The sequence below is a fragment of the Geotrypetes seraphini genome, chromosome 17, assembly GCF_902459505.1.
Source record: "Geotrypetes seraphini chromosome 17, aGeoSer1.1, whole genome shotgun sequence".
In the NCBI taxonomy this organism is placed as follows: Eukaryota; Metazoa; Chordata; class Amphibia; order Gymnophiona; family Dermophiidae; genus Geotrypetes; species Geotrypetes seraphini.
Window position 1 is genome coordinate 17,648,157 of NC_047100.1, and position 17,679 is coordinate 17,665,835.

General features: G+C 44.6%; 1 protein-coding gene across 2 annotated transcripts in view; it reads right to left on the reverse strand.

The window, feature by feature from the left end:
• Window positions 1-8,325: 8,325 nt before the first annotated feature.
• Window positions 8,326-17,679, reverse strand: part of DNASE1L3 (deoxyribonuclease 1 like 3) — a 35,323-nt gene continuing 25,969 nt past the window's right edge. For both annotated transcript variants that reach the window (XM_033926720.1, XM_033926719.1), the window contains exon 8: window positions 8,326-8,613. In XM_033926720.1, the coding sequence (XP_033782611.1) occupies window positions 8,497-8,613 (117 nt within the window). In that variant the 3' untranslated portion in view covers window positions 8,326-8,496. The remainder of the gene's footprint in view (window positions 8,614-17,679) is intronic.

Genomic DNA, 17,679 nt, shown 5'->3' on the forward strand with positions numbered 1-17,679 from the left:
TCTAAAACCAAACAAAATAGGGTTTATACAAGAGTGGTAACATTTGATGAGAAATGGAAACAGCAAAAAAGAAGAAACAAAGGCCTCGCAGGTGAATACAGCAACTAAGGGCTCCAAGGTGCACTAGCGGTTTTTAGCGCACGCACTGGATTAGCTAGCCGAAAAACTACTGCCTGCTCAAGAGGAGGCGGTAGCGGCTTGCGTGCGTGGCATTTTAGCGCTCGTTAAGGCCCTAATGCACCTTCGTAAAAGGAACCCTAAGACAATGTAAGGCGTAAAAACAATTGTTTTTTTAAGGAATATTTCTTACATTGTTACAAAATACAAAGTAAAGATATGGACATATAGAAACACACACACACACAAAAAGTAAATATACATCTCAAATTGAGAAATAAAGAAAGTCCATCTAGCCCACAAGATGGGAGGAAACCCTCAAATTAAATAGGCAAATATAAAGGTAATCAAAAAAAGAAAATAAATATTTCCTTTGCTCTAAGAGCGGTATCATTATACTAATTACCCCTTAAACAGAATATAATAATACAAATCAACTAAGTTTTACTACTCTGAAGAAAAGATTCCAATTGCAAAGGGTCCCAGAAAATTTATGGCCTCTTTTACAAAACCACACAGCAACAGCCCCGAAGCCCTTTAAATCTCTATGGGCTTCGGGGCCGCTAGCACAGCTTTGTAAAAGAGGCCGATAATCTTTATCATGGATATGTAGAAGACGCTAGCAAGGTAATTTTAAAAAAATAAGTTGCTCCCAATTCCACTGCTTTAGGTTTTAAGGCGAAAAATGCCTTTCTCCTAAGCTGCGTAGCTCTCGATACGTCTGGGAAGATCAAAACATTATCGCCACAAAATTTCCTCTCTCTAGCCCTAAAATATAGTTTCATGATAAGAGTTTTATTTACTTCATTTAAACAGGTAATTAAGAGAATAGCCCGTGTTTGGATTATATCCTGAGAGTCTTCAAGAAATTTAGTTAAGTCCAAATCCGTTTTCGCTAATTGATCAGTTCCTTCCTCTCCAGGGAGCCTCATTTTTTGAGGAATATAATAATAATTCAATAATATTGTATCAGCATTCACCACCCCTGGTATCTCCTTGAGATACTTTCTAAGAAGTATCTCAGGAGATAACAAGTGAGTGGAGGGAAAATTAACCAATCTCTAACTGTAGTTGTTGAAAAAGATTGTAAATTCACTGCCTGCTTCTCAGTCACCATTAAACATTTATCTTGTTTCCCAATGTTTGAATCCACATTTGTCAATTTATCAACTACTTCTCCAGAAGAAACCTGATTTGTAACATTTTTCAGCATTCCCTCCATCTTCATATTTAAATTTCATATATCTTGTAAGGTAATTTCTTTTGGGTTTTCGTCCAAACTCTCCAACTGGCTAACTGGATCAGGAAACACTTGTGGCATTTTTTGAAAAACTATTTCTGAAGCCAGTTAGGGATTGGAAGCTTCCAGAGAAGCCTCCTTTGAGCCACTCTCTGGCTCCAAGGCACCTGAAAAATCTGGGGGGGGGAGGGGTCTAGGGAGCTTAATGAAGCCCCAGATATCGATCTACTTCTATCAGATCTAACACTAGGTATTACTGAAAAAGTTAAATGTCCAGCCATTGGTCCTGAAATTACCGGCGTTGAGACCCTAGATTTACCCTTTCACTTAAACTTATCATTAAGCAACAATAGTCAAAGCTCTTCTTCTTGTCTCTTCGTGACTCTAGAGGGGGCTCATGTCTCTCCGGCCACGCTCTGCGGCCGCACGTCACAGGAGTGATCGCGTCTAGCTCCTGGGCTCGGGACCCGATGTTAGGTGGTGTCCTTCCAGTGCCTGTTGGCAATTAGGCACTATAATCTCAGGGGAGCCCTCCGGGAGAAAAGCAGGAAATGCAATTGCAAACAGAGCCACAACTCCCCAACTCACTGCGTTCTTGCCAGAACACTTCCTCCCAGGTGTAAAAACAGCATTGATGATTTCTTATGATTGATTGTGGACTCCCTTAGTTTTTGTTATTCATTAAGAAATGCCGTGTGATAGAGTTAAGTGGAATACTAGCTGTAACCCGTTCTGAGCTCTTTGAGGGTAACGAGATAGAAAATGAAATAAATACATGGATCTGTAGCATGAGTTCACATTTCTGTTAAGTCTGGGAATGAGAACTGAGTGCAGAGCAAAGGCTTAACTAGACTGTCACATAAACTGACACCAGTTTTCCTTTGAACAGGGTCTGATCTTCATGACTTGTAAATTCTCAGGTGATGTCGCAGATCTGCTGACAGTCATCTTACAAAAAGAGCTCAGGCACGACATGCTAAGTAGCCCCAGGTTCGAGTAATTGAAGCATGAGCTCATTGGGTTTCCTCTTAAGGAGTCCATTTACTGAAGTGCAGTAGCGGTCAGCATTTGTCCATTTTAGGATCATATAGTCCACGGGCTTACCTAAATGGCTCAGGGCACTGAATATTGGAGCTAAAAATAAGTGGTGGCTTTGTCTTTGACTATTAATTACATTACATTACATTAGTGATTTCTATTCCACCGTTACCTTGCAGTTCAAGGCAGATTACAAAAAGGATCTATCTGGCCATTTCCAGAGGAATTATAGTTAGAGAGTAGTCAACTTGGTTCATAGAGATGAGGTGGTTCTTGTGGCGTTAGGTTGGTTTCGATTGTTGGGTATCTGGGATTTTTTAAGTAGTATGGTTTTTATTTCTTAATTCAATTGTCTTTGATGATGGTGCAAGTAGGATTTAAAATATTGCTATGCTTTAACCTAAAGAAAAGTATCTGTGATGTTGAGCCATACTGAGATCCTTGAGGAACCACATGCTTCTTCTAATCACCTAATATATGAGAAAGGAGTCTTACCAGAGGTACTAAAGGTGCTACAGACAAATATAATGTGTGTATAATAAATCTTTTTTTTTTAATATTCTTTATTCATTTTCAAAATTACATTAAGTGTTAAAAATATTCATTCAGATTAACATTTACTTCCTCACTTACAAACAATCATTGATATATTACATAAAAACATATCCCTTTCCCATCCCACCCACCCTTATATACCATCATCATATAAAACATGTAATAATAAAATTCCCCCCTCCCTGTGGTAGGGGGAAGCTGACATGAATAATGGGGTTTTTTTCTACTTTTTGCTGAGTTAGTGTAGATTTTTAGAGGATTCTGGAGAAAACTATGGGTTGTTACCTGAATGTACGGTTGCAGTTTTAGTAATGTTGGAAGAAGGATTATGTCCATTTGCAAAAAGGCTCACTGGGTGGTTGTTTTTTCTAATTGTATGTGATTATCTCTGGGAAAAGGTAACTAAAGCCACCAGAAATGAAAAGGAGGTCTTAATTAATTCTGTTACAGCAAACAATCAGTTATCCCAGGACAAGCAGGCAGCATATTCTTAACACATGGGTGACGTCACCGACGGAGCCCTCGGTACGGACCTTTTTAACTAGAAGTTTCTAGTTGGCCGCACCGCGCGTGCGCGAGTGCCTTCCCGCCCGACGGAGGAGTGCGTGGTCCCCAGTTTCTTCGTTTCCGCGGAGCGAAGAAGACGCGTGTGTTTTTTCAACGGCCGTTGAAACCACTTTTTTGCCTTCCCGCTCGCGCTTTTTTTCCTTAATTTTTCTTTCCTTACCTTCGGGTTTATTTTTTCTTTGATTTGCAAAAAAAAAAAAAAAAAAACTTTGCTTTTTCCCTTTTTCTTTCGTTTTGCCCCGGCGGGGCCTGTTGCCAGTATACAGGCCTCGGGCTTCGATTTTGCGGAGGCTATCTTCCCCTTCATGCCCCCGCAGGTCGGTTTTAAGAAGTGCCAGCGGTGTGCACGCCCGATCTCCTTAACTGACCCACACAATTGGTGTTTGCAGTGTCTGGGTCCGGAGCATCGGGCGGATTCCTGCACCCGCTGTGCCACTCTTAAAAAGAGAACTCTTAAAAACCGAAGAATCCAACAAACTCTTCTCTTCGGTACCGAGTCGGCGATGGACTCCTCACCTTCAACGGCGGTACCTCAAAAATCGGCACCGTCGACCTCGACACCGACCGACCCCGCATCGCAACAGTCCAAATATGTGAAAAAAAAAGTTACAGCAGTTCAAACTTGTAACTTCTGCAGACTACTTATTTATTCACTTTTTAGACCATCCTCCCAAAGGCGCTCAGGGTGGGTGACATTTTCTCTATTTGTCCCAACAGGCTCACAATCTATCTGATGTACCTGGAGCAGTGGAGGATTAAGTGATTTGCCCGGGGTGCTGAGGCTGTAGCTCTAACCACTGTACCACACTCTCCTCCTCCAATTGGTCATTCTCAACATCTTGGCTCTAAGACTTTAGTCACCTTTTCCCAGAGACGGTCACATATAGTTTTACCATTTGGATTGGCTTATTGATTTACCCCCCCCCCTACCCTTTTACAAAACCGTAGTGTGATTTTTAGTGCTAGCCGCAACAGTAACAGCTCCAGCGCTCATATGAATTCTATGAACTTTGAAGCAGTTACCGCCACGGCCGGCACAAAAAACCACGCTACGGTTGTGTAAAAGGGGAGTTTAGTTTGTGTGTCAAAAGTTGAATATAATAACCTTTATATATAGATATAATATATACATACTAGTATTTTAGCCCGTTACATTAACGGGGTGCTAGAATATTTGTCTGGACTCTGTCTGTCTTTCTTTATTTCTGTCTCTCTCTCCCTCCCGCTGTCTTTGTTTCTGTCTGTCTCTTTCCCTGGCCCCCTTTGTCTGTCTGTCTTTCTGTGTCTCTCCCTGCCCCTGTGTCTTTCTTCTTTTCTTTCTGTCTGCCTTCCTCCCGCTGTCTGTCTTTCTTTCCCCCCCACTTCCCTGTGCAGCAGTCACAGCAGCATTTCCTCCCCCTCCATGTCCCTGTGTAGCAGCATTTCCCCCCACCCTACTTCCCTGTACAGCATATATATATATGCCTGTATATATAGATAGATAGATAAATATATATATATATATCAGGGGTATCAAAGTCCCTCCTCGAGGGCCGCAATCCAGTCGGGTTTTCATTGTATGCATGAGATCTATTAGCATACAATGAAAGCAGTGCATGCAAATAGATCTCATGCATATTCATTGTGGGAAATCCTGAAAACCCGACTGGATTAAGGCCCTCGAGGAGGGACTTTGACACCCCTGATATATATATTGTAAACTGCCCTGTTCTTGCCTAAGGAAGACTGTATATTAAATAAAAGTAAACCACATATAATGGTTGTTTTCCACACAAAAATCTGACAGTCTCTGCTAGAAACAACTATTTGGCCTACTCTGGTACAGTGGGCAATCGTGGAGATAGTAGAATGTGGCATTTGTAGTGTTAATATTCAGTCAACAAATATGAGCAAGAATACATGTCCACCATTACCACCTTACATGGTAACATAAAGTTAGAGTGACATAGTGATGTGCTGCTTTGGCAAGCAGAGAGACACTTACCACTCACTTTATATTTACTGTATTAATACGTGATCTGAGACAAGAGATGACGGCATGGAATCTGGAAATAATCATGACTTCCCTGTTGGGAATCCGTTAAGCTAATGATCATGTCTCACCATTATTGATAGATTCTCATTGGCTCCCCATTAGCCATAGAATCACTTTTAAAATAACACTGCTCATCTTTAAAACTTTAGCTTCAAAGGAACCCCAATTCATATCTAGATTTTTAATACCTCATAGCACACAACGCTTACTTCGCTCTACTGGTCAGAACCTTCTTTCAGTCCCTTCCCTAAAAATTATTGGTACGAGAAGGGCTGACATATTCTCTGTGACGGGTCCCCTATGGTGGAACGCCCTTCCACAATATATTCGTAATGAAAAAGACATTTTAACATTTAAAAAACTTTTAAAATCTTATTTATTTAGAGATGCATTTAATATTTAAAAGCAGAATATGTCTTGCTAAAAATGCTGTGGTTTACCACCCTTTTCTACTCTACTTGAAAATTGTAACTTTCATCCATTCCTTCCCAAATTCTTGTATGTTTATGTCATAAAATTGTTAAATGTGAACCTCTTATTTTTGATTTGTACATCGCTTAGTGATTATAATAGGCGATCAATCAAATTTGCTAATAAACTTGATAAAACTTGAGATTGGATCTCTGTGAAACTATTATGAGCACATGTGAGCATCGAGTGCAGTTCCATAAACTACTTACCCAACTGCTGTCTTGCTTATGAGCTGTTTGTCAAGTGGACCACACATCTGAAGATAAGTATTTGTTTAGACTATCTATTTTTTTGCCAAGAGAAATGTTATTATATTTTGTGAATGATTAAGACGATGATGGCCTTGAAAATATGAGTTTTGATAGTCTGAATTGGAGTTTTTTTATGACCAGGGCTGTGTCTCCTACTTCAAACTTTTCTTGGAGTTTTTTTATGACCAGGGCTGTGTCTCCTACTTCAAACTTTTCTTTGAAGTTAGGTTGCCTCCAGGATATGTTGATTGTCTTATCTATCCTTTGTGATACTGAGGTCTTTTTCTCCACTGATTTAAAGTTTTGTGGTTACCTCCTGCATCAGCGATATTTTGAATGTAAATGTCTTTGGATTATATTATTTTGACATTCAACTTGTGCATATAGTTTTCTTTTTCAGAGAGCATAGATGCCTTCCTTGAATTTTGGACAATTGGGTATCGGAGAGAGGTTTAGAGCAGTGGTTCCCAACTGTTTCCTGGGGGATCTCCAGCCGTCCTGATTTCCAAACTATTCACAGTGAATATACATGAAATAAATTTGAATGCAGTAGAGATGGTGCATCTGGATTTATTTCGTGCACATTTATTGTGTATAGCCTGAAAACCCGACTCACTGGAGGTCCCCCCAGGAGGGGTTTAGGAACCACTGCTTTAGAAGAAGCAGTGGAAGGCAGCCAGAGAAATGATGTCATTTCTTGATCACATCTTGTTGGGGATTGTAATTTTAAGGAGGTCTAGCCTGGGGGCTAGGTGGAAGTAATTTGGAATTTGAAAGGAAAAAAGCAGACAGCTGGCCCAAAAGGAGTTAGGAAGAAGTGGGGGCCAGATGGAAGCAATTTGGAAATTGAATGAAAAAAAATAGAGAAAAGCAGACAGCTGGCCAAGAGGGGTTTATAGAAAAACAGGTCATTAGGAAGACAGAATCAATGCACTAATACAGAATTTACATTTAAGAAGCTTTGGGCTGTTAGAGATTTTAGCAGTTTGCTAGTGTAGGGATTGTTTTCATACTGCATTGAGTTAAGCTAGCACATGTATCAAAATTGTATCTGGGACAATGGTGGGTTAAATGCGCAGGATCACAAGGTGCCACACTGGGAATCAAACCCAGTTCCCCAACTCACCTCAGTAACCATTCATACCACTCCAAAGGAACAATTAGGATTACCGTATATACTCTTAATATAAGCTGAGATTTTGGGGCCAAGGAAATGATCCAAAAATGGGGACCTCAGCTTATCTTCGGGCCAGCGCCCACCTGCCCCCTCCCAGACTTATTTCAGGCCTCTGCTGAGCCACCAGGCTCTGTACCCTGTCCCCCCTCCCTGCCTTGTTCATTGTATCTCCTGTCTGCTGATATCCTGCATGCCGCCACACCTTCCTTATGACTTGCATTCCTGCAATCCCAGGTGGTCCAGAGATGTAGCGGGTAGGAGTGAGCTTTCTGTGCTTCTGCCCCACTATTGGGCCGGTTGCTGCCCACTATACCTCTAGACCACCAGGGATTCCAGGTATGTGGGTCATACGGAAGGCGTGGCAACATGCAGGATATCGTCAGACAGAAGGTAGAGGGCAGGGAGGGGGGATAAGATGCAGAGCCTGAAAGGGCAGGGAGGGAAGGGGCTGGGTGTAGTGCCTGGCAGGGGAGGGAGTGAGGGAGAAGGCGCTGGGTGCAGATTCTGGCAGGGCACTTGAATATTAAGTTTCTCCCCCCCCCCACGTCATATTCAAATCAACCATTTTTCCTCCTTTTTTGGGGGAAAGGGGGGGGTCTTGGCTTATATTTGGATCGGCTTATATTCAAGTATATAACATGTCTTGGACCAGCACCTCTGCAGAAGCAGGGGCAGGCAACCCTACAGACTCTCCCTTGTTCAAAACCCCCTATCCCATGTCTTCTTATGTGGATCATGAACTTGATGGAAATTTCGATTGATTTGGATGGCTAGGAGTGAACTGACCCAGAGAAAAGATTCTAGACCTAGGGAGGACCTAGTATGGCACCAAAGAGTGACTGAGCACCACACCTGACATATCTACATATGTGGAGAATTTTTAAATAGTGCTTTAATGTAAGACTGTTACAAAGGTGCATGCTCAAAGCTGAATTTTGCTTGCAGTTTTATTGCAAAATGATTAGAAAAGATAATCTCTGACCCTCTCATGTTTTTATTTTTGGTGTAGCAGAGAAGAGTAAATGACTGTTGCCCCCACGATGCTTTATGGCACTGTCTTTGTTTTCTTTTTCTTTGGTATATGAGACTGTAGCCAGTCTAGTAAGCCTCTGGTGGTCTTTAGCTCCATCTCTACGGGGAAATGATCACTGACTGCCAGAGCCTGCAAAGCCAACAGATTATACAATATTATGTATCCAACATGCAAACAGGCGACAAACTCTACCAATGGTGGTCTGCATGCAAAATTCAGACTGCAGTGTGCTTTATTTACACGGAAGAACCGTGGGCTGACGGGGAAATGAGGGTTTCAATCCTGCTTATGTGCTTGGGCAAATCACTTAATTCTCAAGAACAAAAAGCAGGGACCTACCAACCATCCCTAACTGTCACTTGCCTGGAGCTCTGATTTTGAAAGGCAAAGAATCAAATCGAAACGCCAAAGTTTGGCATCTAGCTCTCATGCCCTTAATACATGTTATCCCAGGACAAGCAGGCAGCATATTCTTGACTGATGGGTGACGGCACCGACGGAGCCCCGGTACGGACACTTTTAGAGTGATTGCACTCTAAGAACTTGGAAAGTTCTAGAGACCGCACCGCGCATGCGCGAGTGCCTTCCCGCCCGACCCCGACGCGCGGTCCCTCAGTTTCTTAGTTTCCGCGGAGCTAAGAAGTCGCATTTTCAACGGCTGTTGAAATATTTTTTCATTCGCCTTCCCGCTCGCGTAAACTTTTTCGGGTTCTTTTTGCCCTTCCGTTTTTCTTTCTTTTAAAAAAAAAAAAAAAAAATTTCTCTTGTTTTTGTCAAGTTTCTTTATTTGACCCGGCGGGGCCTACTGCCATCATCGAGGCCTCGGCCTTCGATTTGGCAGAAGCCGTTTTTACGTTCATGCCCCCCCAGCCCGGGTTCAAGAAGTGCCAGCGGTGTGCACGGCCTATTTCCCTTACAGACCCGCACAACTGGTGCCTTCAGTGTCTGGGTCCGGAACATCAGGCCTCTACCTGCACCCGCTGTGCCACTTTGAAAAAGCGGACTCTCAAAAATCGAGAGATACAGCAGAGACTGCTTTTCGGCACCGACATGTCCGATCCCGCGTCTTCGGCGCCGGTCTCGGTACCTGTTTCGTCGGCACCCACCTCATCGACACCACGCGATACCGCGTCGGCGTCGCAGCATGCAGGTAAGCCGGCTAAGAAGCCTTCCCCGCTGGAACGTCCTCCGGTCTCCATTGCAGAGAGTCCAATCCTGCCGACCGTGAGGCGCCAGCGGAAGCGCTCCGCCCCTATTGAGGTGAGTCCCTCGACATCGGGCTCCTCATCTCCGGGGCGTCGAGCGGCACCGCAGGTACCGCAGAAGAAAAAAGCGGTACCGGTGCCCTCCCTTGATGATCGCATTACGGCCATCTTGCAGGTACAGCTGAAGGAACAGCTCAAACAACTCCTTCCAGCTCTCCTGACACCGAGCCCTCCGGTATCGGTCCCCACTGAGCATCCGGTACCGATCGTGGAACAGCCAGTATTGTCACCATCCACTCCTTCGGTACCGGTACACTTGACCTCATCGGCATCGATGCCTGTCCTCGCACCGGAGCCTAGGTCTCATCACCAATCGGTACAGACATCGGCTCCGGTGCGACCGATAACATCGCCCGGTACCGCGTCGGTGAGGTCGGGTAAGTCGGTACAGAAATCCCGACACCGAGAACCATCCACCCCTGAGTCTCGGGACCGTGGTCCCCATGTTCGAGACCCTGATCTGTGGGGCGACTCTGAAGAACCTCTTCAGTCAGAAGGGGAGTGTTCATCAGAGGAGGACGAGCCTGTTCTGCAGGATATTTCCTCCAAACCTGATTCCACCTCTTTCTCTTCTTTTTTAAGAGATATGTGTGAATCTCTTTCCATTCCATTGGAGGCTGAGTCTAAAAAGTCCAAAGCTTTCTTGGACGCTCTTGATTTTGACCAGCCTCCAAAGGAATTCTTGAAACTCCCTTTACATGACATCCTGAGGGAGACCTTTTACAAGAATCTGGAGACTCCTCTTACCATCCCGGGAGCCCCTCGCAAATTGGATTCCCTTTATAAAGTAATCCCTATTCCTGGTTTTGATAAACCACAGCTCTCTCATGAGTCTCTTCTTGTAGAATCCACCCTCAAGAAGTCCTTAGGAGCTAGTGTCTATGCTTCTGTCCCTCCTGGCAGAGAGGGTAAAGCCATGGACAAATTTGGTAAGCGACTTTACCAGAATGCGATGCTTGCTAATCGTTCTGGTAACTATGCTTTTCATTTTTCATTTTATTTAAAGCATCTCCTTACCACCATGGCTTCCTTTGAGCAGTACCTTCCTGTGGGGAATCGTGAGGCTTTCCATCAGTGCTCTTCAGCTCTTTTCCAGCTTCGGAAATTCATGGTAAGGTCTATATACGACACCTTTGAGCTTACCTCCAGAGCAACAGCCATTTCTGTGGCCATGCGCCGCTTGGCTTGGCTCAGAGTCTCTGAGCTTGATGTTAATCATCAAGACCGGTTGGCTAATGCCCCATGTTTAGGGGATGAGCTGTTCGGAGATTCTATGGACTCAACGACCCAGAAGCTCTCGGCTCATGAAACCCGCTGGGATACCCTTCTTAAGACCAAGAAGAAACCTCCACCTTCACGGCCATTCAGACAGCAAACGGCCTATCAGCGGCGTTTTGTGGCTCGCCCCTTGCAGCCTTCCACTCAGCAACCTAGGAGGCAGCGTCAACAGCAGCGGCAAACACCTAGACCTCAGCAGCAACAACCAGCTAAGCAGCCTCCTCCACAAAAATCGACTCAGCCCTTTTGACTTGATCCTAGAGGGCATAGCCAGCGTTCAACCATCTCCTCTCCTCCCTCAACCGATAGGAGGACGACTGTCTTTCTTTCTCAGCCGGTGGGAAGTTATCACTTCGGACCAGTGGGTCCTCAACATCATCCGCCACGGCTACTCTCTCAACTTTCACACCCTTCCGGGCCAAAGTCTACCAAAAGAGTCTGCTTTGCACACTCCTCAATCTGCCCTCCTTTGTCAGGAGGTTCAGTCCCTCCTACTTCTAAACGCTATAGAGGAAGTTCCTCTGGACCAAAGAGGGCAAGGATTCTACTCCCGGTATTTTCTAGTCCCCAAGAAAACAGGAGACCTCAGACCAATTCTAGATCTGCGAGATCTCAACAAATGTTTGGTCAAAGAAAAATTCAAGATGCTATCTCTAGCTACGCTTTATCCTCTCCTCGATCACAACGACTGGCTATGCTCTCTCGATCTCAAAGAGGCCTACACTCACATTCCAATTCATCCGGCCTCCAGACAGTACCTTCGCTTCATGATAAATCACTGTCATTACCAATACAGAGTGCTCCCCTTCGGTCTTGCCTCCTCTCCAAGAGTGTTCACAAAATGTCTGGTAGTGGTGGCAGCATTTCTACGCTCCCACCACCTTCAGGTTTTTCCCTACCTGGACGATTGGTTAATCAAGGCCATTTCATCTCAGACTGTTCTTCTGGCCACCAACCAGACCATCTTTTTTCTACAACTCCTGGGGTTCGAAATCAATCTACCCAAGTCTCACCTTCTTCCTACGCGGAGACTTCAATTCATTGGAGCGGTACTGGACACGGTCCAGATGAGAGCCTTCTTGCCGGACAACCGTCTTCACAACCTCCAATCGCTCTGTCAGCAGGTGCTGTCCCAGCACTCCATTTCTGCAAAGCAGATGATGATTCTCTTGGGTCACATGGCCTCCACAGTTCATGTCACACCCCTGGCACGGCTTCACCTGCGCACTCCTCAATGGACCCTGGCTCTCCAGTGGTCTCAAGCGACAGACTCTTGCTCACGACACATATCTGTGACATCGTCTCTTCGTCAGTCTCTGCAATGGTGGTTGATATCCTCAAATCTCTCCAGGGGCCTTCTGTTCCATCTGCCTCCTCATCATCTGGTCATCACCACCGACGCCTCCCCTTATGCATGGGGAGCCCATCTGAACAAGTTCCAAACTCAGGGCCTTTGGACTCCTCAGGAAAAGAAGCATCACATCAATTTCCTGGAACTCAGGGCAATGTTCTATGCCCTCAAGGCCTTCCAACACCTTCTATTTCCTCAAGTCCTTCTAATTTGCACAGACAACCAGGTGGCTATGTACTACATCAACAAGCAAGGGGGAACGGGCTCTCGCCTCTTATGCCAGGAAGCCCAAAGAATCTGGTCTTGGGCATCCTCGCGCCGCTTATTCCTGAAAGCAATTTATATTCAAGGGGAACAGAACTACTTAGCGGACAAGCTCAGCAGAGTTCTCCAACCCCACGAATGGACTCTCGACCCATCGACTCTACAGTCCATATTTGCACAATGGGGCACTCCTCAGGTGGACCTTTTTGCAGCTCCTCACAATCATCAGTTGCCCCAATTCTGCTCCAGACTTTACTCTCCTCACCGTCTGGCAGCGGATGCATTTCTTCTGGATTGGTCCAATCTGTTCCTTTATGCTTTCCCTCCTCTGCCTCTCATGCTTCGGACCTTGTTCAAACTGAAGAGGGAACGAGCCACCATGATCCTGATTGCACCACGGTGGCCCAGACAGCATTGGTTCTCCCTTCTACTTCAACTCAGTTCCAGGGATCCATTTCTACTTCCACTGTTTCCATCTCTGCTTACACAAGATCAGGAAACCCTCCTCCATCCCAACCTGCAATCTCTGCACCTGACAGCTTGGTATCTCTCGGGCTGACTTCAGCTGATTCTTTGTTATCTCAGCCTGTTCGCTCCATCCTGGACGCCTCCAGGAAACCAGCCACTCTACAATGTTACCATCAAAAGTGGACGAGGTTTTCTTCTTGGTGTCTCCTACATCATCATGACCCCAGGTCTCTTGCTGTGGAACCTCTATTGGATTATCTGCTTTCTCTGTCTACTTCTGGTCTCAAGTCTACTTCCATCAGAGTTCATCTCAGTGCCATTACGGCTTTTCATGAGCCAGTCCAGGGGAAACTCCTTTCAGCTCATCCCCTGGTCTCCAGATTCATGCGAGGTCTTTTCAATCTGAAACCACCTCTCAAAGCACCTCCGGTGATCTGGGATCTGAACGTGGTTCTCTCCGCCTTGATGAAGCCTCCATTTGAACCCTTGGCTACTGCCTCTTTCAAGTTTCTCACTTGGAAGGTACTTTTTCTTATTGCTCTCACCTCTGCCAGGAGGGTCAGTGAGCTACATGCACTAGTTTCTGATCCACCTTTCACTGTCTTTCATCACGACAAGGTGGTTCTACGTACACATCCAAAGTTTCTCCCTAAGGTTGTTTCTGAGTTCCATCTCAACCAATCTATTGTACTACCTGTTTTTTTCCCTAAACCTCACTCTCATTCCGGGGAACAGGCTCTTCATACTTTGGACTGTAAGCGGGCTTTAGCTTACTATTTAGACCGTACTAAGCCCCACAGATCATCTCCCCAACTTTTTCTGTCCTTTGACCCGAATAAATTGGGACGTCCTGTTTCTAAGCGCACACTATCTAATTGGCTTGCTGCGTGCATTTCATTCTGCTATGCTCAGTCCGGACTGACACTGGAAGGTTCTGTCACGGCACATAGAATTAGAGCTATGGCAGCATCTGTAGCTTTCCTCCGTTCCACGCCCATTGAGGAAATCTGCAAAGCTGCTACGTGGTCCTCAGTCCATACTTTTACATCTCATTATTGTCTGGATGCTTTCTCCAGACGGGATGGACATTTCGGCCAATCTGTTTTACAAAATTTGTTTTCCTAATGGCCAACCTTCCCTCCATCCCTCTTTTTGTTAGCTTGGAGGTCACCCATCAGTCAAGAATATGCTGCCTGCTTGTCCTGGGATAAAGCACAGTTACTTACCGTAACAGGTGTTATCCAGGGACAGCAGGCAGATATTCTTGCGTCCCACCCACCTCCCCGGGTTGGCTTCTTAGCTGGCTTATCTTAACTGAGGGACCGCGCGTCGGGGTCGGGCGGGAAGGCACTCGCGCATGCGCGGTGCGGTCTCTAGAACTTTCCAAGTTCTTAGAGTGCAATCACTCTAAAAGTGTCCGTACCGGGGCTCCGTCGGTGCCGTCACCCATCAGTCAAGAATATCTGCCTGCTGTCCCTGGATAACACCTGTTACGGTAAGTAACTGTGCTTTATTAGTAAATAAGGTTCCAAATCAATGCATAAAATTAAACCTGAAATAAACAAAGCATGTTAAGGCATGTTAGCACTAAGAAGCAACTTTTTCTAAGTCTAGCATCATTTGCAAAAATTTGTGCATTCACAAAATGCTATGTGAAGTTTGCTACGTACACAGTTTTATTCAGATGAAAAAATAGTTCCTGAAATTCCCAGTGGTGTGCACGAAACCATAGCACAGGGCATAGGCCTCGGGAATCTACCCACTCACAAGAAACTCAGAAATGCAGGCTGTTTGCTTTTCTTTATTAGGTGGTAACCCTAAACAAGGACCAATTGATTTCTAAAGAAAGAACATTTTGTCTACAGATTTATTTTTGTTCTTACTCTGAACCTCCTTGGCCAATATCACATGACAGCACTGAACTCGGTGGGATATCCTATGTCATTATTTGTCTTTCCATATACAACAGTTAAAACCAAAATTGCTGAACCTTTAGCCTTAGGTACCTCCCCTTCAATTACATTTAAGACACCTTGGGCCAGATTCTATAAATGGCGTCTAACCGCACCTTTAGGTGCCAGTCCATACGTTTGTCAATCAACTGCTAGGCGTCCTTCAGAGAATCATGCCTAGCGGTGCCTACGCATCCTTAGGCAGTACTATGTGTTGTTGAGGTTATGTTAGGCCTGGCCTAATTTACCAACACCTATCCCGCACTCCTAGTGACGCCTAAGTTTACCACACCTGTTCTCTGCCCCTAACCATACCTGCTTTTCAGCTCCTTGGGACTTCAATGCCCCATATATTGATTTATTTGTTTAAAAAATTGATATACAGGCAGTCCCCGGGTTAAGAACGAGTTATGTTTTTAAAGCTGTTCTTAAGTCGGATTTGTATCTAACTCAAAACTTGTTAATTTTAAGATTCTTGCTGCTTACCTCTGCTCCCAGCTGACAAAAGGGCCAACTGTCCCTACCAGTGTTCCTTCTAAGGTACCCAAAAACAACACCACAATAATAGGTAGACAATTTCAAAAGTGTGTGAGCTAATTTTTCATACGTAGCGCAATGGGATATCAGATATGACCTACGAGTATTAGCACTCTTCGGTTATGTCATCTCCTCATTCATCCCTGCGTAATATGTTTTTTATCAAGATTTTTCATTTATAGCTTGTGAATAAGTTAAATAATTTAAATAACTTAGCTCATAAAGAACATGCTGTATGCATGGTTCATCAATAGTTGCTCCAGTTTTAAGATGAAGCTCCCCCGTGCCAACGCGTTTTGCACATCTTTATCAAGGCTGGGGATCTCAGAATAACATGAACACTACTTGTTAGGCCAACGGCATTCAAAAGAGACAATCTTCTAAGGTACAGCATGCACAACCACACACTGCTCTTAATGTGGCCAAGCATCATTCCTGAATCTGCAGCAGAAGTGTAGGAGTTTATGCCATTGGAAATACTGCTCAGTGAAATCAAATGATGCTGGAACCAAATTCTTAAGTATGAGTCGAACTTAAGTCGGGCATCTGTAACTCGGGGACTGCCTGTACTGTCTACACCGAGGCTGTTTCCAATAAAACATACATAATAAAATAAGACAACACGATAAGAACTGTATCCACATTGCTTCCTGCCTCCTGATCTTCTTAAACCAATTAAAAAGTCGACTTTAATGATCTTTTAAACCCGACATCCTCAGCTGACCCAAAAGGGAACTCCATAGTTTAACCCCCCTCCATTAGACAAAGTTTTCCCTGTCCCTGCAGGAACTTATTTTCCCATCCCGTTCCTGCTAGCACTTTTCCTGTCCCTTCCCAATTCCTGCAAGCTCTGTCCTCATCTGTACAAGCGTCAAACACTTTAAAATCATAAGTGTCCAAGGTGCGGTTAAGGCAGAGCTTATAGGAATGGGACAGTGACGGCGACAAAGGCGCAGGGACAGGGAAAAATTTCTCCCTGTGTCATTCTCTACCCTGCGTAACAAAAAGCAGTTGTTCTAGTTTCTGTATACCTTGGCGGAACATTACTTTTCAAGAGTGAAACATTTTCTCATCGTAATGATCGACCAGGATATAAGCCTCTGCTAATGTGAGACACACAGAAAAAGCAGTATATCCAGTCCCATCCCCTTAACCCTTCAGGTAGGCATCAAGGGGGTGCCTGTACTTAGGGGTCTCGGGCGACGCATGGATATCTACGTGTAACTCTAATTATCAATTTAAATTATTATTTTTTTAATCTGCTTTTAATGGCACGATCAATTACCACGACAAATAACCAATTAAAAAATTTAAGTTATGCACAGAGTTAACGCCTAACCTAAGTACCATTTATAGAATCGGGCCCCTTGTTTCCCTTTATCGCCTCCCCCTGAGGTTTTAATAATTCAACTCGACAATCCTTATCAGCCCGACACCACTTCTCCCACAAGAATCCTGTAAAAAGACCATAATTGAGCATCGGACCTTTACACATTAAGCTTTGCTCTGTGTTTGTCTGTAATGCAGGCAATTTCCAAAAGTCATTTATCCAGGTCATGGGAAGGGGCATCGCTGCTGAGTGGGCTACAAGTAAGATATGTTATCTTGCTGTTAACTCCATTAATTATTAGCAAGCCCTGATTGCATCAAAGGAGACTTGTAGCAAAAACAGCACTTAAGTCAGTGGTAGAGCAACGTGTGTTAACAGTAGCCCTATGTTCTTTACTGGGCCTGCGATTGGGCTACTTGAACACTGTCCATCATCCCTGCCAGTAAAAGAATGTGCTAATGGATCTTTGTGAGGTTGTGAAGACCAAGGGCAGGATGCACAGCGCTCCAACAACATGGTAAAAAAAATACCGTGTTGGGAGCGATTTATAGGGCTATGCTCACACAAATAGCATGCAAATCATATGCATGCTATTTTTTGGTGGAGTAGCCCCATAAAAGAGGGGAGAAACTGTCTGGGGCCTGCTCAGAAAAGCAAAGTAGTTAAGCACAGCTTCTCGCCCCATTCTACCTGTCGGCTCCATTTTGTGTCCTGCCACTGCTGCTGTCCCTCCTGCAGGCTCAGTGATTG